A 24,206-nucleotide genomic window follows, 5' to 3' on the forward strand; every position below is an offset into this window, starting at 1 on the left:
CCGCTTGCCTTCTCCTTAGGGTAGCGGCGACGTGAAACGGCTGAGCCGCTCGTATTGAGGTCTGCGCGGAGGCTCGGTCAGGTGGCTGCCGCCGCGCGTGCAGGAGCCTCCGAGGGTTGACGTTCGGTTCTGTTTGAACCTGGTTTATTTACAGAGTTTTAAAGTGGAGCGAAAGAAAACACACGCAAGAAAGGGTTACAAAAAAAGGTGAGGAGGTAGATGGAAGCGCGTCCTCAGAGAGAGAAAGTGAGAGAGGCAGAGAACACCACCCTTGACCTTTGCCTGGCCGAGCCCAGCTGCTTTTATATGAATGCGACAGGAGTCGACTCCAGTCCATGTTTTGAGGGAAAGTGCAAAAACGTCGAGGAAGAGAGTAAAGGATGAATCACGCCTTTCCTTATCAGAAACCTGCTCTTTCCCTCAAAAAGTTGACTGGAGTCGACTCCTGTCGTATTCATGTAACCGTTGTCGCATGCTTTTCGACGGCGTGGGAGGCCCTTTCGTCCGCTTCGCCCGTCTTCCTTCCTCTCCCCTCAGGGCCGTCTCCTGTTTTCAGCAGCATCCTGGGGAGTCTGTCGTTGGCTGAACGCGGACCTTGACGTAGTCGCCGCTCGCGCTTGCAGCGACGCTCTCATTCCGAGCGCTGCTTCGGGTGGGGATCCGTCTGCTCTGGCGCGGCAGCGAACGACGCGCCGCGTGATGCTGACGTCATGAAAGCGCAAGGCTTCGGGCGACGTGAAACCGACACGCTTGGCACTGTAAACGCTAGCGCTGTAAAAGGCGAGGACGGGAGTAAAGGAGCGATGCGAGTGCTGTGCAGCGTGCGTGTCGTGCAGTCATTCCCGTCCTCGTCTGCGACACAGACTGCGACACAGACGTGATCAATACAACACCGACTTCTCGTTTATTCTTGCGTTTCTGCACTTCGCTGTCGCCGAAATTCGTCGCCAGTGTTAGCGATCCGAGGGGGAGTGACGTCTCGCAATAGGTACTGATTTGAGGTGGGCGGCTCGTGTGATAAGTGCGGTGGATTTTACTGACAACAAGCTCTGAAGCGCGCGTCTTTAAGCTGCTGTCTCGAGAACGGTCGGTTTTATTTTCTGACGTGAGGAGGAGCAGAAGATTCGATTACGTAGTAGAGTCGTTATGAGAGACCCTGTCTGCGCGGGTCATTTGTCAGATGACAGAGAAGTACTCCGAAACCGTCGCTAGCTCGCACACTTTCATCCGCAAGCAGTACTGCGCAAATCACCTTCATATTCTACGAAGTAGACGGTCGTCGGTAGTATGCACGTGTTCTAATATTAACGTATACTCTCAAGTGCGTCGCTTACGAATGGATAAACGTCAGCAGAAGAAGGTCCCCTCCCCTTCCGCTATATCTGGCGCCTGTGCTGCTTCCGCAGCATTTTCCTTTCTTTAGCGGCGAGTTGCAATCACCATTCGGCGTATGGCGATCAGTTTCGAGGTGCGGAGTGGCCGTTACAAAGCCGAGAGTGCGAATAAGCCGTTCACGGTCGAGTCGAGCGGCCTAGTCGAATCCCCGCCGGCCGTTCGTCACAAGGGGAAACGGGGCGGCGAAGTTTTGCGTTTTGCAGGCCACCCCAAGTTGGACCCGTGCGGCCCGCGCCGGGCCTGCGCAGATTCGCGACGCTGCCGCCGCACAGCCGAAAATCCCCAATGACGACCGTGCACGGAGAGCCGGTCGTGATACGAAAAAGGGGGGCGATTTATCCTTCTTAATGCCCGCTCTGTTCCCCTCGTTCTGCGCCGTTTGAAGTAAACCGAGCATCGCTGTGAGACTGGAATCCCGCAGAGTGTATATCGGGGGCCGTAATGCGACGCCCGGGATGAGCGTGGCCGTCGTCCGACGCGGAGAGACGACTGCAGCAACCACAGCGGCAGGGCGTCCGTATCGCGGCCGCCCCGGCATCCATCACTTTGCCGCCGCGGAGAAGCAGCGAGCTCGAGTCGCGGCCGGATAATCGGTTTACGGTGCCTCTCCCGCCCGCGTAATCCCGTTGAGTCCCCTCCCCCATCCGCTCTCGCCCACTGGTCCATCGGCGGGTTTCCCGGCGGATCAGGTTACGTTCACGCGCCTACTCTCAACCATCGCTGACGTCTCATTCCGGCTGAAAATTCGCATTACACCCATCTGCCTTCCTTGACTGCAAATTACGCGTCGTCCAATACGGCGGTGTTGTGTATCCGCTGCGAAAAGCCGGCAGTCGTGGAGATAATCGCCCATGAGGAGTCGCTGTCGTCGCCTGCGAGACAAGTGGCTTCGTTCGGCGCACCCCGAGCCGGCTCGCTCTCTTGCAGCCTCCGTCTGAATGCTATTATCTCAGAGCGCGCTTGCATGCGTGTACACGTTAAGTAATTGAAATTAGACGTTTCTAGCATACCGGAGGCGTATACCGGTTTACCGGACCCCTCTTGCGCATGCGCAGTGGCATTCTTTGGGTCAGGGGGAGCGACTGCGCATGCGCAAGATGGGTCCGGTAAACCGGTGTACGTCTCCGCTAGTACGCCTCCGGTATGCTAGAAACGTCTATTATTTTGGCAAGTGTAAGGGTCGTATGTATGCTCGGAATGTACGGCGCCATATCAGCAGTCCCACAACGGAGCGAATGCGCTCGACCACGCCTCGGCACCGTGGGAGTTGGCTCACACTCGCTCGTACACTCACGTACGCCAGTGGGAGTGAAACAAAACGAGGGTGTTCATGGCTGAGCCTGCCGGCCTGTGCACTTGAGGAGAGCCGTGCACTGCGACGTGTAAAGCAGAAAAAGCTGCAACTCTCGTCTCTTCAGTGTCACCCGTGCGGCTGAAACTCGCTCGCTGTCCCTCAAGAGCAGAGCTGCATTCGGCCTGCTGAAGGTAGTTCCACAAAATGCGCGGTCCTGAAAGAGGATCCGAGCGCTGAAAAATAAGGTTACGGCGGTTCACTGTAATCAGCGACATGCGCCACTTTCGTTTCCGTGGGGTGTATCCGTCCACATCGATTTGTACTGGATCACGCAGTTGTTTATAAATCTCTCCCAGGTTATTCTTCGCAGCCTGGGTAGCCGGAAGTTGCGTCATTTGGATGTGGATTTTGCTAACTTGTTGCGCTCCTGGTAGCCAGAGGTTCCTGCTGAGAAATGCCTTTGCCGTCGCCGTTATAGAGCGAAGTTTCCTCCTCACCTGCATGGTTGGAAATAACGTCGCAGCTCGTATCCGTCACTATCGCAAATTTCGCGGCCAAGATGCAGATCCCGGATCCAACTGCAGGTCCAAGATCCACGCGTCACAGCTTTCTGGCCGCGCCTTTGACGCTTTCCTTTTGGCGCATATATTGCGCGGTAGGCTTTTTATGGAGGAAAAACGCCAAGGCGCCCGTGTGCTGTGCGATGTCAGTGCGCGTTAAAGATGCCCAGGTGGTCGAAATTGTTCCGGAGCCCTCCACTACGGCAACTATTTCTTCCTTTCTTCTTTCACTCCCTCCCTTATCCCTTCCCATACGGCGCGGTTCAGGTGTCCAACGATATATGAGACAGATACTGCGCCATTTCCTTTCCCCAAAAACCAATTATTATTATTATTATTATTATTATTATTATTATTATTATTATTATTATTATTATTATTATTATTATTATTATTATTATTATTATTATTATTATTATTATTATTCAAAGGCAACGAATGGCACGCATACGTCGGGGCGTCTGTGGTTGGACAGAGCAAGTGGCTCCTCAGCGAGTCGCGCAGTCTTTTCTCTCCCGGTCGATTTCGACGCCGACTTCAAGAAGTGAAGCGTCCGCCCTCTTCCTGGAGCAGAAACACGCGAGCAACAGAATTTTGAAGCGGAGGGGGCCCACAGGCCTCTTCGAATGCCAGTCGTGACAAGGCGCGCACCGCAAAGCGCGGGGATACGGAAAACCAGCAAGTTCCGCAAGATTCCACCGCAGCCGGACGCCATTCGGCACCGAGTCTGCTGCGCTACAATAAGATGCATTCTCTTCGGCAGACATTTTATCGGGGCTTTCAGCAGCACCGAGGCGTCACTTTCGACCTTTCTTCAGCTGCCCGCGCGCTGGGCAAAACGAGCGAAATGTAATTACGGGCCGCGCGCACCACGGAAATAGCGCCAGCAGGTGAGAGGAACGTCTGAGAGAGGCCGCTCGGGTTCGTCGCGACGAAGCAAACCTTTTTACGTTTCCTCTAAAAGCTAGGTGTAGTTAATTATACCCTAATTGACAGGAACATGGCCCGCGTTCTTCTGGCCGAGAAATCGCCGCGAAGGAGACGGCTACTGGCCGCGTCGGCTCAATTCGGTGCCCGCTCGAGAAAAAAAACAACAAAAGAACAGAGTGGCGCGGACGTCACGTCTGGCAGGAACGCGGCGCCGAGTCGCTTGTTTCCTCCCCCCTGAATGTTTCAGGGAACAGAAGGGAAGAAGGGCACTTGAAACGGAAATCTTGCGAGTAGACGAACAAAGGCTGTTTCCTTTCAGCCGAATCACGCCGTTATCCGCGCGCCTCGAAAGTGCGTTGTTGCTACCTCTCTTCCGTGATGGGAAGCCGCAGACCCACTGCAGCTCGGAATTAGTTGATGGTTATAACCTGCGCCGGTGAGGCGGACGGGCACCTTCAGTAGAGGAAGAGAAAGAAACGCTTCACGGATTTTCGCACCAAGCGATGGAGCTCTTCCGCGCCCAACGGCGCAAGGGGGCACGTCTGAAGGAAACGGGGCAAGGGAGAAATAAGAGAAAAAGACGACGAGCGGCAGAAGGGCTCACGAGGCAGTAGCAGCAGCAACAGTAGTAGAAGAAGAAGAAGGAACAGTGCGTCCCAAGCCGCGCGTTGTCCGATTATACGCGGAACGGCTTTCCGTGCGGGGTGGTCGGTGGAAGTGGGGAGGGGATCGCATTTTTCTGTCACAGCATTCCAGAGATAGCTGCCCCCTCCGCGACGTCGACAGCGCGGCGGCGGGAAAGGAGAAAATCCGGCCAGCGGGGCCCAGCGTTTCGCTTGCGTTTGTGTTCGCCAACCTTGTTTTCCTCGAGATGCCACTGTCCGCGCTGGGGGAAGAACGCGCCTCTTTTCCGTCTCGGGCGTGCTTAACAGTCTCAGTATTACATCTCTGCCGCTTTGAGGGGAGAATCTGTTTCTATTTGTTTTTTCTGCTGCTGCTGCTTCCACCACATTCCCGCGATTACAAATGGCGGGGAGGGCCGTGGATGGCGGCGGAGATCTCGGCTCTTTCTCTCTCTTCCTCTGTTGTACTCCGAGTAACGTTACAACACCGCTTATTATTCCTCGCGTGGCCTGGCCCGCGCGTGCACTCGCGGCGAGGCACGCACCGCTGCCTAAACGGCGTCATCGGTCCTCGATTAGGAAGGCCATATTGCTAAAGCGGCTCTTACTCTTAGCAGATAACTCGCTCACGCTGCCACTCTTATCTACTGAGTGGCGGCGGGGTACTCGCAGTATACCTGCGGGAAAGCCTATATAGATCTCTGCGCGCAGGGGAGGCACGATTCCGTACTTCCTCACGCCACCCCGTTATGCATCATGACTATACCTTTCTTCAGTGCGGCTGCGCGGCTGCGACACACGCTTCTAGAGCTCCTGCAGCTAACGCAGTACGCGGTTTCTTGACACAGAGCAACGAAACCAGGAGCCTCGCGGCTCTATATCTGCAGAGAGGGAGCGCCTCAGGAGGTCACGTGCGCAGTCTGCCTAAGGAACAGTCGGTATGTGACGAGAACTCTCGGCAAACCGCGACCGGAGGCCTACGAACTGTTGCCGTTGCACTGGCAGCATTTTGGGATCGTTGTCGTTTTAAAGCCGTGAACGAAGGCTCCAACAGTCGCTACCACGGAAGGAAGCGCGAGGAAATGGGCGCGCTTTGAGTGACATATATCCATCGCACGTCGCGTTGCTCTCTCATATGAACGGCACAGATTAACGCCAGTTTCTCAAGACAAGACCATCTCGGTTACTTACACACGCATCCATGAAATATACAGGACCAGACCAGACAGGGCCGGCCTCCAACGCGTATGAGCAATAGTGTGTGCCCACGTCCCTCCCTCCCTTTATATCTTTACAAACACACACACACACACACACACACACACACACACACACACACACACACACACACACACACACACACACACACACACACACACACACACACACACACACACACACACACACACACACACACACACACACACACACACACACACACACACACACACACACACACACACACACACTTGCATATTGAAAACTGTTCGAACATCGAAATGCGCGCGCGTTACTTCCACTTTCATCCTTCTGATAAAGCGTACAATATATTGGATAGTTGCTGTGGCCTCACGCTTGAAATCTCGGCTGCCCGCACGGAATACGCCTCACTCAAGCCGATTTGGATTCCATCACGACGGGACATTTCCGAGAGCGCGCTGGGAAAACAGTAATCCCGCGCGTATGGGGCCGAGGGGTTATCGTCGTCCTCGGACTCCGGATCCCTTCCAAGCCGAGGGAACGGCGTTTTCCCCCTCTCTTGTTGGCGTTGCCTCAGCGGCTGCGAAGAGGGAGCCGCAGCGGCACTCAGCTCTCGGCCAGCGCCACGCCGAGAGAGAGCTGGCTCGAGCCATCCCTCTCGGATTTAGCGCCTCGCAAGCGCGCCGAACGAAGCAAAGAAAGACGCACTTTTGTATTCCGCGCTGCGCGCGCGCCTTTTGCGTGTTGAGAGTAGAAAGCGCGGAGAGCAGAACTTGTGGCACCCTCGGGCCCGCCGCAGACACGTTCCCCGCTGTGGGGTTGACGCCTGGTCGGCGGGGACGGACGTTCGAGTGCCTTCGGCGCTTCTCGAGGGCCGCATAAAAGACGCCTGTGCCGCCTCGCACCCGCCAAGCCGATCTGGGGGACACAAAGTTTCGCCTCCTTACGCTTTGCGCGCGGGAAGGGAAGAATTTGAAGAAACGACTCGAGACTACTCCACTATACGACGCCCAGCGAGCGCTTTCCCTCTTCTACCCAGTTTCTCGTGGGCTGTTCTCCTGCTTTCCACGCTTTCATTGTTTTGCGCCTACATTACTGGACAGACGGCTTCAAGTGTTACGGGACGCACTGGGCAAACAAACTCTGGTCAGTGAAGAGTTCACTGATATTTTGGTCGCGTGGAGATCCGGCGGAACTACAGCCTCATTTATTGCAGAAAGCATGACTCTGTAAGCAGATCAGCTGAGAAGAGCTTAACAGTTGCAAATCTTCATCTTTCTTCTTGACGTTCAGTTTTGTACCTTCACAAGCTGTCTGAATGAGGACGACACACATAACGCATTTTCTGTCGTTAAAGTGATTAAACTTTTTTTCATCCATTCACCATCTCGGTTATCGCATTCCGGCTGCAAGCAACATCGACGGTACACGGCTTTTGAGAAAGCAATGCATGTGTGTGAAGCACATTTATAACGTTTAACCAGCAGAAAAACTGACCCGTGATGACGGTGTATAGTTAATCATGCAGAGCAGCATTCTTTGAGCGGATTATATCACGCGGGCACTCTTTTGAGGGCTGCTACCCAAGCGGTGACCGCCGTGCTCATCACAAATGTATTCTTAGCTGAGTCCAGCTTTTCAGAAAGTGCATTTAGGGTGCAGGCAGTCGTCCTCTTGTCGCAAGCTTCAATGGTTTTCGAGTTTTTACACCTGACGTGACCATTTCTCAGCTTATGGGAGTGGCGACAAAGTACCCGGCCTAGGTGTCTCTTTAGGTACGTTTGAGTCAAACAGGACCCAACGCTAGCACTGTTCTTCACACATACAGCAAGGTGATTTCGGAGATGTGCGGCTTGCAAAGATAGCCTTCTGCATAATGAAAAGTATATGGCTATGAAGTGACTTTACTTCGAAATTCATCTGGCCTTCTGCGCGCGAGCGGTCGTTGGTATTCGCTATTCAAACCGCGCATTGCCGAGACCCGTCAAACACTCTTCTGGGGCTGTGATTTTGTAATGACCCATTTCCTGGTTCATTCTTTTTGCCACTTTATCACTCTCAGCTGCCGCCTGTGACGTCAGGGATGTCAGCTAGCTAGCAATGTCGCTCTCCGGCATCCAAGACGGAGGCTGACCGGTGGCAGAAAGGCAAAAGAAGGGTTCAGGAAAGGGATCCTTGAACGAGCGATCCCTTACCTCCTCATATTCGGCAAAGTGAATTCAGCTTCACTGTCGCTCTCACGCAGGCTTCTCACTTTCATTAGACCGCTGGAGAACCAGCGGCGTTGGTTTTTGTGAACGAGCTTAACGATGTTTGAAAGGTCATCCGTATTAAATTCTCGGAAAAGCTGAGTGCACTATACACACTGCACACATAGGTACGCTTAAAAGAGTGAGGCATAAATAAATTAAATTAATCTCGTAATTTGCCTCTTCGCGAGCGCGATCTCGGAAACCCAATAAACAGGCTTTCCGTCGTCGATATCGCCTGGCGTGGTAGAAATATCGTGAAAATAATGCATCGGCTATGGAAAGGCATTCTGATGAAAGAGGCATATATGACATGCTAAACCGTGTTATTCTATACTGCCATCAGCGCACACAGTCATGCGCGCAACGTCGTGCACATCACAGCAATTTCTAAACTGCTTTGATGGCGAATTCAGGACCTCGTCGCGCTGACGGCAGAGTTGTGCCGGCTTATTAGCTGCTTGTGAAGACAAGAAACTTTGAGCGAATAATTATTACTTGCTCAGATGCTGTTTTCAAACGGTGCTGCTTTTTCTTTTGTGTGGTGCTTCGGGCTGTCGAGTGGCCGCCCTTGTTATGTACAGGTTGTCAAGCCTTGAAGTTCTTCAGGGCGCCTCCGGTCTGAACGTGTCGTATTTGAACAGACATGGCGTTGCTTCAGATTAATATGCGCAAATTAAATGCGACACTTCAAGCCTTAAATTAGGTTTTTACTAGCAAAATTGTCGCGAAATGTATTTGTTGCATATGCCCTTACCTGCATGTACACAAACTAAAACTACTAACCCAATACTAACTGACTAATCCTTTAAAAAAAAGAAACTCAGATTTGCGGACTGTATGAACAAAAGAAGCTTGAACAGTGTTTGAAGATTACGCTCTTGTTGCTGGCGGTCATTCGAGCTTCCTCAGCAGGCGAGGTCAGTCGGCTCGAGTTTATTTACAAGTTAAAGCAGCTACGCCGGGGTTTCAAATAAGCGCTGATACTTGTCTTTTGTTTAGTTTTTGAACAAGTGATCAGTAAGCAGCACGCAGAAGCGACTTTTGGCGCAAGTCTTGCGACCAGGCGGACTAATGGGGGATGGATAATCGTCGCCTTCAATCTCCTAACTAGGTAATGCCATTTAAACTTTTATACTTACTGCAGTTAGCGTGCATATTTATATCGGAACCTCAGAGGAGGTCGCATTCTAAGGCTACTGCATTTGGTAAACTTTTCGTAGCATGCCAGTGTCTCGAGATATCTAACCCCAAGTTTTCAACTCAGCCCCCGTAGTTACACTAGCAAGGCCGTGAGAGTAGGCGCAAGACTCCTGTGCGCTGTGGCGCAGCTCTTGCAGACGGCATTCGACCCGTGATCGGCATAGAGCAGCAGGTGAAACTGATAGCTGTTCCCCTTCCACTTTCGGCTGTCGAAATCGACGACTTAATTAGGATATTGACAGCGACGGTTACCATCAAACATCTTGTGCGCCTGGCTGCGTAACCTACGTGCAGGAACGGCTTTCGACTACTATTCATCGTTTACGTTTAAAGAATCGCGAAACCTTTATTTCGAGCGCCCGATATAAGCTCTCTGCGCCACGAGGGCCCTAAGGTATGTTACTCGATCTCTGTAGGGTTTTGTGCTGTTGTCACGCAGATGGGCCTCTGAAAACAATTTGAGATTTCTAGTGCACGAGGTTAACTTGCCAAGTAAAGAATTGGAAGGTGTTTTAATGCTGGCGCAGCAGGGTACGATATAATTGAAGCGCTCACCACCTCCTATCGATGTCACCTCAAATGGCTCCGTCTAGCATTGGCTGAGGGCTTGCAGTCCCACAGACAGAGAACACAGTCGTAAAAACGTTCAGCGTACAGCCTTTATGTCAGAGGTGTCAGCTAGGGCAATACTATTTGGGACCGACACTCATGCCGGCCAGATAGGTGAGCGGCTAGCACTGTTGCCTGCTTGTAGCGTAAGCCTGGGGCAGCGCACATGGGGGTTGAGGTGGGGCCACCGATTCTGGTGTCCACGCCGCTCGACGCGTGGCCGCTTCCAGGGGGACGTCGGCATCCCGGGACCGCCGGGTGAGGACGGAGCCAAGGGCGACAAGGGAGAGCGGGGCCGCAGGGGAAAGAAGGTATGTGGCTCCCCGCGAGTGCCTGGCGGTTCCGAACGCAGGCGCTGCCCGTTACGCCACGCCGGTGCACAGCGGCCGTGCAGCCCGTCCCTTCCACATTGACAGCGCCGAGTTACTCCGAGTTGCATTTCGGATGCACGCACAAGCAGCACCCGACAGCTTCGACAGCCAATTGTGCGGGCTTTTAACGCCCCTCATTTCGTTCGACACACGAAGCGTCAGCAGACGCACAGCGAGATGGCACCCTGTTCGCTCACAGGGCGCTGGGACCTTAGCACATGCCAGGATTCAAAATCTCCTCCCGGAACCATTCTGCGTTCAGGACCGCTGACGGCGCTGTAGCCTCACTGGCGCAACGGCAGCGCACGCGTCCACGTTTGTTCTCGAGATGATGCGTGAGTGGTGTGTGTGGCTGTGCGTGCGTGAGAGCCTGCTCTTTTTTCTTTGGCGTGAGTGGTTGACCAGTCCCATTCTGCCGCTTGACCTCGTTCTTTCCCGAGGTTTTTTTTTATTCCCGCATGTTGCACACCGGTCCTCTGACGGAAAGCTTTCTTCGCTTGACGCCTTTCCCTCGTGCCGCCCTTTCGAGCGCTTTGGCGAGCTTCAGGGGGCGCCTCACGCATTCCAAAAAAAAAATCGCGGGCTGGCCCGTCGCTTCTTTCAACTGCCAGGGCCGACGTACCTAGCAGTCGTCGCAGCGCATGTTGCGGCGCTGTGAGAGACGTCCCGAGGACGTCTGCGCACCACCCGTGAGCCCCGAGAAGCGCGACCAAGTGCGCCGCCTGCCAGCTTCGCATGCGCAGAAAGAGCTGACCCGCTTTTGTTGCCAGCACGCTACCCGCTGTGGCCCCACTCGCATCCCTCGTGCGTGTCGTATCGTCCACCCTTCACCCTCCTCCCCCACCCTCCACCTTCCTCATTTGGTTTTTGGGCTGACCAAAATACTGACACCACAAAACAATTTCACCATCACCCGCAAACGTGCTCCCATCATCAACGAGGCTGCAGCGTCAGTCTCCTTCCAGGTGGGTTCAGTGACCAGTGTTCGCCTGCTTCGCCCTGCACGCTCCCGTGCAGGTCTTCTCCCGGGAAGCCGAAGGAACACTCGCGCGGGCAGTTTCACGGGGCACGGCACCAGACTTGCGTTTTCTCCTTATTTCTCACCCTTTCTGTCTCCCTCTCAAGCGCACAGAGGTCGAAAGCCCTCACAACCGGCGCAGGTGCACAAAAACTCTCGCGCGCCCGTGCTGTGCGAGAGAAGACAGGGTCCCGGCAAAAGCTGACTGGCGCTGACCGGAGTGAACCGTCGCAGTCAAGATCGTCGAACCACGGGCGATATCGCGATGAGCGCGCTCTCAGTCGCGTCAGGTCGCACCTACGCTTCGTCCCAAGTCTGGCCGCCGCACCACGGCCGCGCCTCCTGCATGCGGCCACGGTAGCCGCTCTTCTCGGGGAGCGCGCCAACGTGCCCCCGCACAGTGAGGCCCTCCTCCGCCGCCAGAATGAATCGGTTTCGCAACTCTACCGGAAGACGCTGTCAGTAGTTTCGGTTCGGCGAAGCACTGAGCGCAGTTTTCGTTTCGACGTGGAGCACAGTACAGAGGCAGGCACGAGTCGAGTGAAAGGTACTCCAGCTTTCCCCCCTCAATGCCCCGAACGAGTCACCGGATTCACATTGTCCTCGAGCGAATGGATGGCGCCTGCCCGAAACCACTGGCGCCATTGAGAGCGAACACCTTCCACCGCGTTGTTAACGAAACAGAGCGTCCAATTTGGAGGTAAGTTGCACTTCTCACTCTGACCGCTTTTTTTGTTTTTGCCTAATCTCGAGTGAAGACAAAGAAACAAGGGCCTGAGTTTTCCATCCCCCTTGGTTCTTGTTTTCTGTACAGTTTCGGTTGCACTTCCTCCGCCTACTTTGCGTTTACATTTGAGTTGTCCCCTGTGTCGCTGTGCCGCGCACTTGTGTAACCCTGCCCTCGATCGGAGCCTCTTTTGTTTTTCGCGTTCCGAGACGCAGGCGTCGCACGGAGCCCGCTCTCGCTAATTACGTTAACCCTCTACCACTACTAACTCCACCGAAACGTTCCCGTGTGGATTGTTTAACGGAAAGCGGATTTGAACTGTGTCGAGCTTGCTCGCCCTTCCTTTTTTTTTTTATCTTCAGCAAGATTTTTTTTTCTTATTTTCTGCTTTCTTTTGCTGAAAAGGCAACTTTATGATGTGGAAACAGCCACTTCGTTTCGTATTTTAGTACTTCACCTATCGCTACAAGCTCTCGCTATGAAAGCGAACTTTTCTTTTTACTTTCAGACTTAGCCACATGTTCCTGTAGGAAGGCCTATAATCTAATACGATTGAAAGCACTCGCTGTCTGTCCTGTCAATGTTGTCATCATTGAAGTTGCTCTGGGTCGTGTCACGCAGTTTATGCAACTATGAGCAAGCGTCATCCGCGGGCTTTGGTGCTCAATAGCAGCCATTCGTCGCACACTGTAGTGTACCGGCTGCGGAAGTTAGCTGCAGCCGCAGCGAGAAGAAATAAAGCGCTACGTGCTCAGGACATGACAAATAATCGTTCCTCTCAAGGTGCCCTGGCTGTGTCTGGATGCTCGGTACCCTGAGAAGAACGATTCTTCTTCGTCCGCTGATGGGCCCAGGGCATGCATCGTGTTTGTTGGTGCATAAGTTATGGAGAGAAAGAATCCGCGCGAGCCTTCGCTATGGGGAACTTGCGCTGAAGTTTGCGGTGCCGATTGCAGCGCCATAACACACTGCACTCGTATTTCGTCTTCCTTACCGATGGCAGCCGGCACCCGCTTGCAGAAGCAAGGAAAACACTTTTGTTTGTTCTGAGGTTAGCGATGAGATATTCTTGGGCCTTGACGCTATTCTGTGTCGCGGAAAAACACACAACCGGCAACAAACCTCAGCGTCAACCTCAGCGGCAACAAAACTGCCCTTCCTGTTTCCGGATATGGAAGTGCGTCATGCTTCTGCTCAAGACAGTGATGCTCCGTTGCTCGATTTACGCAGTGACTAGGCATAAATCGAAGCCGGCTGCCAACTCAGTCACTCCGCTCGCCAATTTCGTTTAGTTCCGCAAAAGCAGTAACTGGCAAAACAATGGGCTCCTGAAGCGCCGAAACACAGTGCCAGGGCGGCGGTTTTAATGCTTTGCAGCCCGCCCAATGTCGGATGATCAGTCGTGTGCGTGTTGGCTGCTGCGTGCGTAAGCAACCAGAAGGCTCCCGTGGCAGCGATAAGCAACGCGTCCGCGAAACTGCTCGGCGCAGGCCACGCGAGGCCTGCGTGTTTACGCCCGACTGAATAGATGGCACCACCTTCGTTCGTAAACGCTCGCGTGCCCATCCGCGGGCAAGGAGGATCTTGGCGTCGTTTTATTTCCACTTTCGTTCCTGCGTTGCCAGAGAGCATGAGGAGTGGACGGAGCCGATAAATAAGCGCTGTGCACTTACCCATGCCCTTTCCACCTTTGTTTTTTCTCCCCCTCTCTCCCCTTAGGGCAACACCGGACGAGACGGTAGGTCCATCCGCGGCCTCCCCGGACAGAAAGGCGAGCCCGGAACAAAGGGCATGAAGGGAGACTTCGGCCTTCCCGGACACAGGGTACGCCACTCCGTATTGTGACTCTTTCCGGGCATATCAGCCCAACCGGGCCCGCTCCGGTGTGCCTCCTGTCACGCCGCTGTCTGGGCATTGAACACTGTGACGCGTTGTTTTAGAAAGTGTCTGTTACGGCCTGGAAAACCAGACAGGAACAAAATGGCATTCAGATAAGCATTGGCGAACGATGGGAAAGGGTGTTCTAACAATGGCGCACTTATCTGAAGGCATTTTATATGGCAGGCGGAAGCGCACGGATTCTTTCCGAAAAGTGCTTCAACTACTGTCATGAAGTTTGTTCATTTCAGCAGAACACATTCCATTTGTTGGCAGTAGGCTCACGTTCTTGGAAAAATACTCGCAAGACACGACGATGCGCCTTTCAGAAATATCAAACATCTGGCTTTGTGTCTCCGCAACCCCAGTTTCAAAGATTGTGAAGACCACGGGCAACACACTAACGCCTTCCAGCTGTTTGAAGTTTCAGGCCGTTTGCACTCTCTCAAACGTAATCGCAATGGACACGTGGTACTTTTAATCGCGAGGTGTCCTACAAGTTTACCCCAGATATCGACCTCTGCAAGCGCTGATCATGAGTCTTTCTTATCTTTCGTTGCCACTTCAGAGAGTAGCCCTAAGCTAGGGCTACTTGATAATTATTGTGCAGAACAGAGGGAGCATGTGTGCGTGGGAAGCGGGGACTTACTTTTCCCCCTCAGTATCATCAGCATGCTAGTTTTACGTATCAAGGAGCCGTAAGCAGGTTTTGCTCTCATAAAGCCCTGCGTGTCTGGACTACCACAAAACTATGACAACTTGACGGCACAGTTGGCATTGATCCATCAAGACTCAAAGGAATAATCTTGTCGAAGTGCGACAAGAGTGCATCGCGACATTCAGGCAAGATTTCTGAGGGCTTGTTATATGAGCGCGCCCACATCTAAACCTGTTCACTGATGTAGAATACTGATTTTGCCCGCTAATCGGCGGCTGAATTTTCGAAGTGCTTCGCACTGCAGATTATTGGCCGACTGGGATAGCCAATCATACGGTGCCCGAGGCTCCCACCTTTCATGGACCGTTCGTTCCTGCAAGCAGCGTGGTTATTCTAGTCTGTGGTCGGATGACGCATTCATTAGCTTCATTAGTGCCGTATCATTCTAGCGAGATAAAGCAAAGTTTCCCGTAAAGCTGCTCACAACTGGCTGATTACTCATCTTCAGCCTTCAGAACGATATTGTTTCCTTACTTCTTTTCGTTTTTTCTATTGTAAGACAACGAGCAAAATTTCCAGTCATACCAATTTCTTTTATTCTTTTAAGCCGCTGCAGAGCCAATGTAGACACCGGGGCAAGGCCGTCTGAGGCTTCCTCCTTGCTCGTCACAGCGTAGGCGAGAGTTGAGACGCCTCCACAACCGGTCTCCACCTGAAATGGAACAGGCAGGTACAACTCAAGAACGAAGCGGCTTTTCCCCGACAAAGGACCCCCTTGCAGCCAGTGACGTCGGCCGATTCTCATTACCCTGCTAGCGTGACAATGCAGGAAGTGGCAGACGAAAGGGGATAGCATCCTCCCTGCTGTGAGGTAGTTTTTGATTGCAGGTATCGTGTCACATTTCTAACACGAAAAGAGGAAAATACTTGGCGGCATTTGGGAGAAACCAAACTCTAATTCAACAGCAACAGAAACCATCTAAGAGTAATGGACAAGACGAGAGAAAGGAAAGAAAAACACAAACGCAACGTGATTTATGTATGAGAGGGAAAAGAATGTAATTCACTCAAGGTTTCGTCCCGGTGTCTGAGTCGATTCCATGGAGGTCGCACGGCGAAGTGGTGCGGTGAGGTATGGGCGTAGACGTGGCGTACCAGGCGGAGGTAGGAAGGGCGAAGAGATGGAGATCGCCACCGAAGGCGACAACGCTGCGGCACAGGGCCTACGACGTGGCCCGGTCAGGAAGCCGGCGCAGTGGTAGAATCCGAGAACCAGGCCTGGTAACCGTGGGCGCCAGCAGGAACCGGGACCTCTATGGCAAAGACCAGGGCCTGGTAACCGTGGGCGCCAGAAGGAACCGAGAACGTCTGTCGCCGATCGCGTTCCCGCTGTTCTCCCCCCGCTCGCACACCACGCGCCTCCGTTCCCTTCCTCTACGGCCGGTCCTCTTGTTTTTCGTTCCCTCTGCGGACACGTCGAAGAAATCAGACTCCGCCGGAGAGTGGCGCTGGCTCCCTACACCTGCTTGTCACACCGCTCGCTGCATTGTCAAGGTAGCAGTTTCACGAGAATCGGCCGACGCGACCTGCTGGAAGGGGGTCCTTTGTCGGGAAAAGGCCGCTTCGTTCTTGAGTTGCATCCTGCTATTCCAATGAGCAAAAGAAGTCCACTGGACGTCCACAGGACGTCCGAAATGTCCTTAGGACGTCCAAGGGTGTTTCAGTGCCTATTGGAATAGGAGCGGCGCTTCACTTCCGTAGACCTATCCCGACAAATGGCCCATCCATTATTGTTTAATTGATTTCGACATGGAACAAGTGGCAACTCATGTGTACGCATGCCATGCTCGAAACCGCTGAACAGTACACATTATGTATGCATGTGATCATGTTTATTCTTTTGTCTGTTTGTTTTTGGTTGGGGGAAGGCCAATTTTAACGGCGCTCCACGCACATAAGGCCGTAACAAATTTGTTAGCGGTGCCTGTCTACTACTTTTAGGCCGCCTAGGGTTCCTTAGCCTAAGCCAAGCCTACAGCGTATGCGGGCGTTTGTTTTTGTGCTGGGGTCTTTGCGTGTGCATTTCAGCAGTATCCCGTTCTAAGCAGAGTGAGGCGGGACCCGCAGTCCCAAGCTCAACTGGAAGTCGTCTCAGTGTTTGCGCCAATGTTGCGCGCAGCTCGCGTGAAAAAAAAAAGAAAAAAAAGAAAGTGCCCAGCTCCACGTTTTACTTAACGCGGCGACGTTTTCATTTACACGCTGTACTACTACAGCTGGCAGAGTGTGAATATGGTTTCAGTGCAAAATAGTAAGTCTGGCTCATGCAATTGTGTCTACCCGCCGCGGTGGCTCAGTGGTTAGGGCGCTCGACTACTGATCCGGAGTTCCCGGGCTCGAACCCGACCGCGGCGGCTGCGTTTTTATGGAGGAAAAACGCTAAGGCGCCCGTGTGCTGTGCGATGTCAGTGCACGTTAAAGATCCCCAGGTGGTCGAAATTATTCCGGAGCCCTCCACTACGGGCACCTCTTTCTTCCTTTCTTCTTTCACTCCCTCCTTTGTCACTTCCCTTAAGGCACGGCTCAGGTGTCCAACGATATACGAGACAGATACTGCGCATTTCCTTTCCCCCAAAACCAATTAGTATTATTATTACTCATGGAATTGTGGCTAAATATGAACATTTATGGGATAATTAACGACCCTTTATAGGTTAGAAGTTCGCGCTTGTCGGTATTTCATGAGTACATGTTATGGCGCACAAGGGATATTGGACAGCCGAAAAGGGTGCACACAGCACAGGCACTAACTTCCGACTGGCCGGAAATAAATTCGGAAACAAATCGGTGGGAAATCAGCGCCTGTGCTGTGTGTGCCCTCACTCGCCTGTTTTAATAGTATAAATGGCGGTCGTCTGCTGAACGCGGGGCCGCGGCATTGTATCTCGGACGCGTAGGCCGCATTCAAATGGGGGCAAAATGCAAAACGTGTCCTTGTGTTGTGTGACGTCAGCAACCCCAGGTGGTCGAAATCAGTCCGGAGCCCTTGGCTACGACGACTTTCTCTCTCTTCCTTTCTCCGCTCCCTCCCTGTCCCCATTCATCTCCTCCTTCACGGCATGGCTCGGTTGTCCACCCTGAGTGATACATTACTGCACATCATTTCCTTTCCGGTTAGCCAGTTTATTATTATTATTATTATTATTATTATTATTATTATTATTATTATTATTATTATTATTATTATTATTATTATTATTATTATTATTATTATTATTATTATTATTATTATTTGTAATTATTGTTATTATTATTATTTGCGCTGCAGCCTGCTGTCATGCATGGCCATTAAATTTTTCGTATCCTGGCGTACGTGTTTGGTCAGCATTCATCTGTTTTCTTAGCTTTCTTGTTGTCGCGAAAACTTCAGGCCAGCTCGCGAAAATTTTACAATTGGTCTTACGGACCGATTCTTTTGGAGACCGGAGACCTAAATCTGAGTGGACGTTGAACGCGTGTGGAGGAGAGCGGCTGGCAGTTGGTCCTGAGCTACGTCCAGATAGCGCGAACGGGCCGCTTCGTCAAGCGACGAGCTCTTTGCTACTCCGAGTGCATGGAGTAATGTGACGACGGCCTCTGCCGCCGAGCGTGTCTCGGCTGTCTGCGCAATGCATAGGATAGCGCGACCGGGCGACCTCGTGGCGTACGCAGGGCGAGAAGGGCAGCGTCGGCCACCCTGGCAGGCCCGGGGAGGACGGTGTCCCTGGACGACCCGGACCGCCAGTAAGTACAAACGGCCACCCTGGCGATGCTGCGTTTCGTCGGGCGTTGAACTTTTCACTGGAAGCGGCGTGCACTCGAGTCCGCGCCCGGTGCCGTCACCAGGCGAGACAGTGCTGATTCCGAGGCGGCTGAGCCCAGCCGCAAGGCCAGTGTGGGTGGCTTTCAACTCGCTCTCTGGATCGCGACGTATGATTCAACCTCGTGGCCATAACGTCTTCCAATGTGCGTTTTGAAACTGAGGCAACTTTCAACCTAATCACCTGCGCCTCACATCGCTCAGCCAGCAGGAGTGTATGTGTTGGGCAGAGCATGCGAGATTAGCGTTCGGCTTTGTTTTCTTTTGTTTTTCTCTGTCGCTGCTCCCGACGAGGACACGAGCAAGGTGCAACAACGACCGCGGGCAGCCAAAATTTTTATTTCGTCCTCAGTTAATAAGTAGCAATAACAGTCAGCTGCAGCAACGGGCTGTTATAGCTTGGTGCAGGCCTTTTTAATGACCGCCTAGTTGTTTGAGCGCATGCTGGAAAACACGAAGTTTGCAGCTGAGCGAACTTTCTCTGTGCGCCGGCAACAGTCCAAAAGGCGCGCGGTTTGACCCTGCTGTGTAACGAGGACAGGCGTATATAGTGCCCCGAGTAGATAACAAGTGGCTATTTGGTTTTGTTCACTCATGTTCTCAAATCTTTTGTTTTGTGTTTTTGACTGCGGCGTTGCACATCAACTGTACACCTACCTGAACCTGTAATGAAGCTGAGCTTAAATTGCTCACTCATCCTGCAGCCCGTTAATTAGGCTTCGTTTAAAGCTTCGGGCGAGCCACCTATGGAGCAAGGAAAACATGACCTGAAGTCATCGGCTTATTCTTCTATTCGAATTATATACGAGAGCACGGCCCTTTTCACAATTCTGTCAGTTCGGAAGCCACCTGTGGCATTTTTTTTTGTTTTAATAACTTTTCATTCCTTAGAAGTGGTTTTTGTCGGGTATTGGGGGAGTCACAAGTTAGACAGGAACACGTGCGCACCACAAACTGCTCGCGAAATGAGGGGAAGAGGCAATAGCGTCGTTTTCAATATGTCATATTAAGCTGAGCATTTTTTAAGCCGATGACTGCAGGTGATGCCATATTAGCTGCATGACCGATTTTCCCAAAAGTGTCAGAGACTGAGGAGTGAGTTCGAAACATCTCTTTTGCTTCCTCACGGTTTCAGACAAACCGACCATCTATAGCGAGGGGAAATTTGGCAAACAAGCTGAAGTTAAGGTTACGAAACCTGTTCCACCTGAAGCCATTCCCGCCTTTTTTTTTTTCACGACCATTCCCGCGCATTCTACGTTTGCAGGGCGATCCCGGAGCAAAGGGTGAGAAAGGTAGCGCCGGCGAAACCAGTCCACCAGGCCTGATGGGCATGCCGGGACTGCCTGGTCCTCCGGTAAGTTCACGATGCTCGTGCCACTCGGCCGATGCACGCCAACGAATCTGCTCACAGCGTGGCTGACTGCTTTTGTCGCAAATGACGATTGCAAAGCGAGCTCATGACCCGATTCTCCGCGTATGCTGTGCACAGAGCTGAGAAAAAACGAGAAACCCCAGTGTAAGCAACGCAGGAACGTAGGGATCCGACTGAGCATCTCTGCGCTCATGTCGCCTGCTTGATTGCCCCTGCGCCTGGGACTGTTCGCCCTGCGGATCCAATCGCCAGTGCTGTCGGTGTCTGACGTAACCCGTACACTGTCTCTGTACTTCTCTGCAGCGTTGTCGAAGCTAAATGTCCAGGGGCACCGACGCGCTGTGACATCGTCCCGAGTTACCGGCTCTGAGCTGTTATCTTGATTCTTTGTTAGAAAGTTGGATTCTCGAAAAGCGCAAATCAAAGGCACTAGCACAGTTGTCGGCGGACGAGTTGGTATGTACAGGGTCATTTCTTTTTAATATTTTCAGATTTTAAAAACTGTGACAGATACACTGGTGCAGTCTTTTCAGCTAGATTTTACAACAAGACGGACATTCTGTACCTCATATGGATCAATTATAGACGATGAATTAACTTGAACTAACTAATAAACATTTTTATTTTTTATATTAGGGGGCAAAGTTGTATTGCGAAATTAATGGCCGTCAACGTCGAAGGTGAGCCGTGTTTTTAAATTTTACTCATCGGCAATGTGGTTCCAGATATCCAACGTAAAAAAGGCGCGTTTGAAAGCTCGTTGAGTTGTCTTTCGCGCATTGCGTATCTACAAACTGGCGTCTCTCGCACGTCTTATGCAGCACAAACAGGAGCAGGTGGTATATTTGATGACGCAGAAGAAGTCAATATTTCAGCGACGATACCACGAGCAGCGACACCATTTTATAATTAGGTAATACGGGAAAGCCAACTCAACATGCTTTCAAACGTGTATTTGTGACGTTCGATATTTCGAACCACACTGCCGATTTAGAAAATTTAAAGACAAGGCTCACCTTGGATGTTGACAGCCATCAATTTCGTAATATAACCCTGCATCCTAAAATCTAAAATAAAAACTTTATTAAATGAAATTAATTAATCGTCTAATTATTTATCGATATGAGGTACACAATGTAAGCCTTGCTGTACAATGCAGCTCAACAGACCACACCGACGTATCTCTCAAGGGTTTAAAAAAATATGTAAAGGTTAAAAAAAAAGACAGCCTGTAAATTCATGAAGAAAAACTGCGCACAGCAAAACTGCACACACACAGAGGAACACAAGATGCAGCGAATAAACTTGTGCATAAATTATCTCTGAAGTGAACTAAAGTTTAGTTACTCTAGTCAGCTCTTGTGTGTCGCATCTTCTGCTCCCCCGTATTTGTTCATTTTTGATGTGCGCAATGTTTCGTCACAAAGGACACTCTTTCAAACAGGAGAGGCCGGAGCTAAAGACGGCCAGATTCGCCCCAAGCTTGTTTTACAGATTTGCGGCGGACTCGTGAAACAGAATGTGAGGCGCAGCCTCTGTCAATGTAGCAGTCAAGAGGCATCAAGCAACGGGAAGTCCACGGCATCGATTGATGAACTCCAGAGATGCCACACAACGCTCTGGCTCGGGTCACCAAGCATTAGCGTTGTTAAGACAGGCACCCGTGGTGGTATAATTGATTTCTTGAGCGTTGTGCCGGGAAAAGATACCTGCCTGATGACGAGATGTCGCACTGACCTTTTACTAGAGTGGCGCGCCTAACAGTGCCGGTTCTCGCTCGCAGGGAAAGCCTGGACCGCAGGGGGAGAAAGGAGACAAAGGCGACAGCGTAAGAGCCCATTCACTGTTCATTAGCGCGCATGCCCGGAGCGTGTGCCTCGTGCGTGACCGTTCGCTCGTCTTTTCCGTTGCAGGCGCCGGTGCGCTACATGAGACAGGCAAGTGGTCCGTCTTTTTCATGTTACTGACAAAATGAGAATAGCAATAATAATAAACGGGGAGCGGAAGTTCCCACAGGCTGGTTTTCGCCCCTGCGCTGTCCCGTGCACTCTTCGTGGGTGCGCAGTGCGGCTCCGAAGAGGGTTGGCTATTCGTCTTCGGTCGCCGCTCCCAGCAGCACTTGCGAGCCACCGGCGTGAAATGAACGGATTCGTATGGCATCTTGAAGTTTGTCTGCGAATTCGGCCATTTGTTGGTTAAATTGAAGAGTTTGAGAGCATTGGCAGCTCTGGTAATTAGCAGAAACTACTCACATTCCTCAAGTTGCACTTTTCTCCAGAGAAGTACTTTTTCTTGTTTATTCCTGCTCCTTGCTTCCGTTAAGAAAATGTTAAGTCTATACGTCGCGTCAAATAAGATTTTATTTCTGCAAGAGCGATTAATTTGCATGTTCGCTGCGTCCTTTCACGGACATACAGATCCTTCTAACTCGTCTTTAGTGTACCAGCGTAAGCACAAAAGATTAGCGCAAGCAAAGAAGTGACGTGCCACCGCAAACACTTCTGGCACCCAATTGTGATCGGTGTGTTCGCTACCGCAGCGCCGAGCGGTGCCCTCTGCCGCTCCGGTGGCACGTCACCTGTGCTAATCTGTTTTTTTTTTCTGCTCACGACTGTACTCTTACTGTTGTGGGCTTACTCAAACGAGAAAACAGTGAACTTCCACCGGTTGAAGTGCGCAGACTATAGTCGCTTCTTCGCCGTTCGCGCTAATTTCAAAAGCATGGAGTAAGATACACACGAGCGCTGACTCTGGGCCGCCGCAATACATTCAGCAGAAGCTATTTGGATACACGAACGCCCAGCGCGCGTTCGGATCGCGCGCCTGGAGCTCTGACTCTCCGCTCCCCTTCACTCACCGTCGCGGCTTTGTGCACGCTTTTCCCCTTTCGCTGTCCTCCTTGCAGAAATAACTTTACCACATCGACAACACTGTGGACACTGCCGCGAAACGAAATGCAGTCCATGGCGACCAGCAGTGCAACAGATGCAGACGCCAGAAAAATGCCACGCAGGCCACGCGCCAGAACAGCGCCACGTAGCAAACGACAACCGGCACTATGGGGACCCACGCGGGTGGTGGTGGTGGTGGTAAAAACATTTATTAATTATAGAGAGAGGTGTTGGGGTCCGTGACCTGAAGGGTCACGCCCTTACAACCACTAGGTGGGGATGCCTAGTCAGGCACCCCATTGGCGGTTGCCGCAGCCCGGGCACGCTGCGTTAAGGCCCTTTGGGCCTGGAGGGTGCAGCAGCCGGACAGGGTCGCCTCCCAGTCCTCTCGGGTGGGGTTTGGGATAGGGGGTAGGGATGGGTTCTGCTGGCAGGCCCACACCATGTGGTAGGTGTCCGACACCTCCCCACAGTGTGAGCACCGCCCGTCGAATTGAGGATTGAAATGCTTTAGAGTTGCCGGGCACAGCATCGTGTTAGTGAGCAGGCGCAGGAGTACCCGCTCGTTGGCCTTCCCCAGCCCTTTGCAAGGAGTGGGAATAGTTTGGTGGGTGGATTTGTAGTAATCGCATATTTCCTTAAAAGTGTAAACCGGATTGAAATCGGAGTCCTGGTCATCGTCGGGTCCCGAGGGAAACGCCCGGAGAGAGAGCGCGCGGGCGGCGGCGTTGGCTGCTTCGTTTCCGTGGAGGCCTTGGTGACCTGGAGCCCAAATAATAGATCGGTGCGCAGGATCGGAGTCTCGGCTACAATTTTGATAGATGCGATAAGCGAGGGGAGTAGCCCACCCTTGCTCGACGTTTCGACAAGCCCCTCGCGAGTCGGTGATTATGTATTTGGAGGAGGAGTCGGAGGCTGCCAGGGCGATGGCGACCTCTTCTGCGTGAATTGCTGACTGGGCCTTGAAAGTAAGGGCGTCTACTGTTTTGCCCTCGTGGACGACCGCGGCCGTGTACCATCCCTTGGGGTCCGGACCGGAGGCGTCCACGTAGAAGACTCCTGGTTTATTCCCAAAATGGCGGTCCAAGGCTTCCGCCCGCGCCTGGCGCCTGCCATTATGGTCCTCTTTGGACATGTTGGTGGGGAGAGGCCGCACATGGAGGGCGCGTCTGCAGTGTACGGGAAGGCGGCATCTGTCCTCTGTGAATTGGGTGTGCTGGATGTGAAGTCGGGCTAGAAGGCGGTGACCCGACCCTGTCTTTGTGAGACGAGTGTATGGGTTGGTGAGCTGGGCCTCCCGAAGCTCCCTGAAAGTGTTCACCATCCCCAGTCCCATGAGGTGGCTGGTAGAGGTAGAGACCGGGAGGTC

General features: G+C 52.4%; 1 protein-coding gene across 1 annotated transcript in view; it reads left to right on the forward strand.

Moving 5' to 3' along the window:
- LOC144116766 (uncharacterized) overlaps positions 1–24,206 on the forward strand; it is a 121,609-nt gene that overhangs the window by 39,454 nt on the left and 57,949 nt on the right. Inside the window, exons 13-18 of the mRNA XM_077651218.1 lie at positions 10,294–10,374; positions 13,899–14,003; positions 18,424–18,495; positions 19,839–19,928; positions 21,730–21,774; positions 21,860–21,883. Of these exons, the coding sequence (XP_077507344.1) occupies positions 10,294–10,374; positions 13,899–14,003; positions 18,424–18,495; positions 19,839–19,928; positions 21,730–21,774; positions 21,860–21,883 (417 nt within the window). The remainder of the gene's footprint in view (positions 1–10,293; positions 10,375–13,898; positions 14,004–18,423; positions 18,496–19,838; positions 19,929–21,729; positions 21,775–21,859; positions 21,884–24,206) is intronic.

This window comes from Amblyomma americanum, chromosome 1, assembly GCF_052857255.1.
Source record: "Amblyomma americanum isolate KBUSLIRL-KWMA chromosome 1, ASM5285725v1, whole genome shotgun sequence".
In the NCBI taxonomy this organism is placed as follows: Eukaryota; Metazoa; Arthropoda; class Arachnida; order Ixodida; family Ixodidae; genus Amblyomma; species Amblyomma americanum.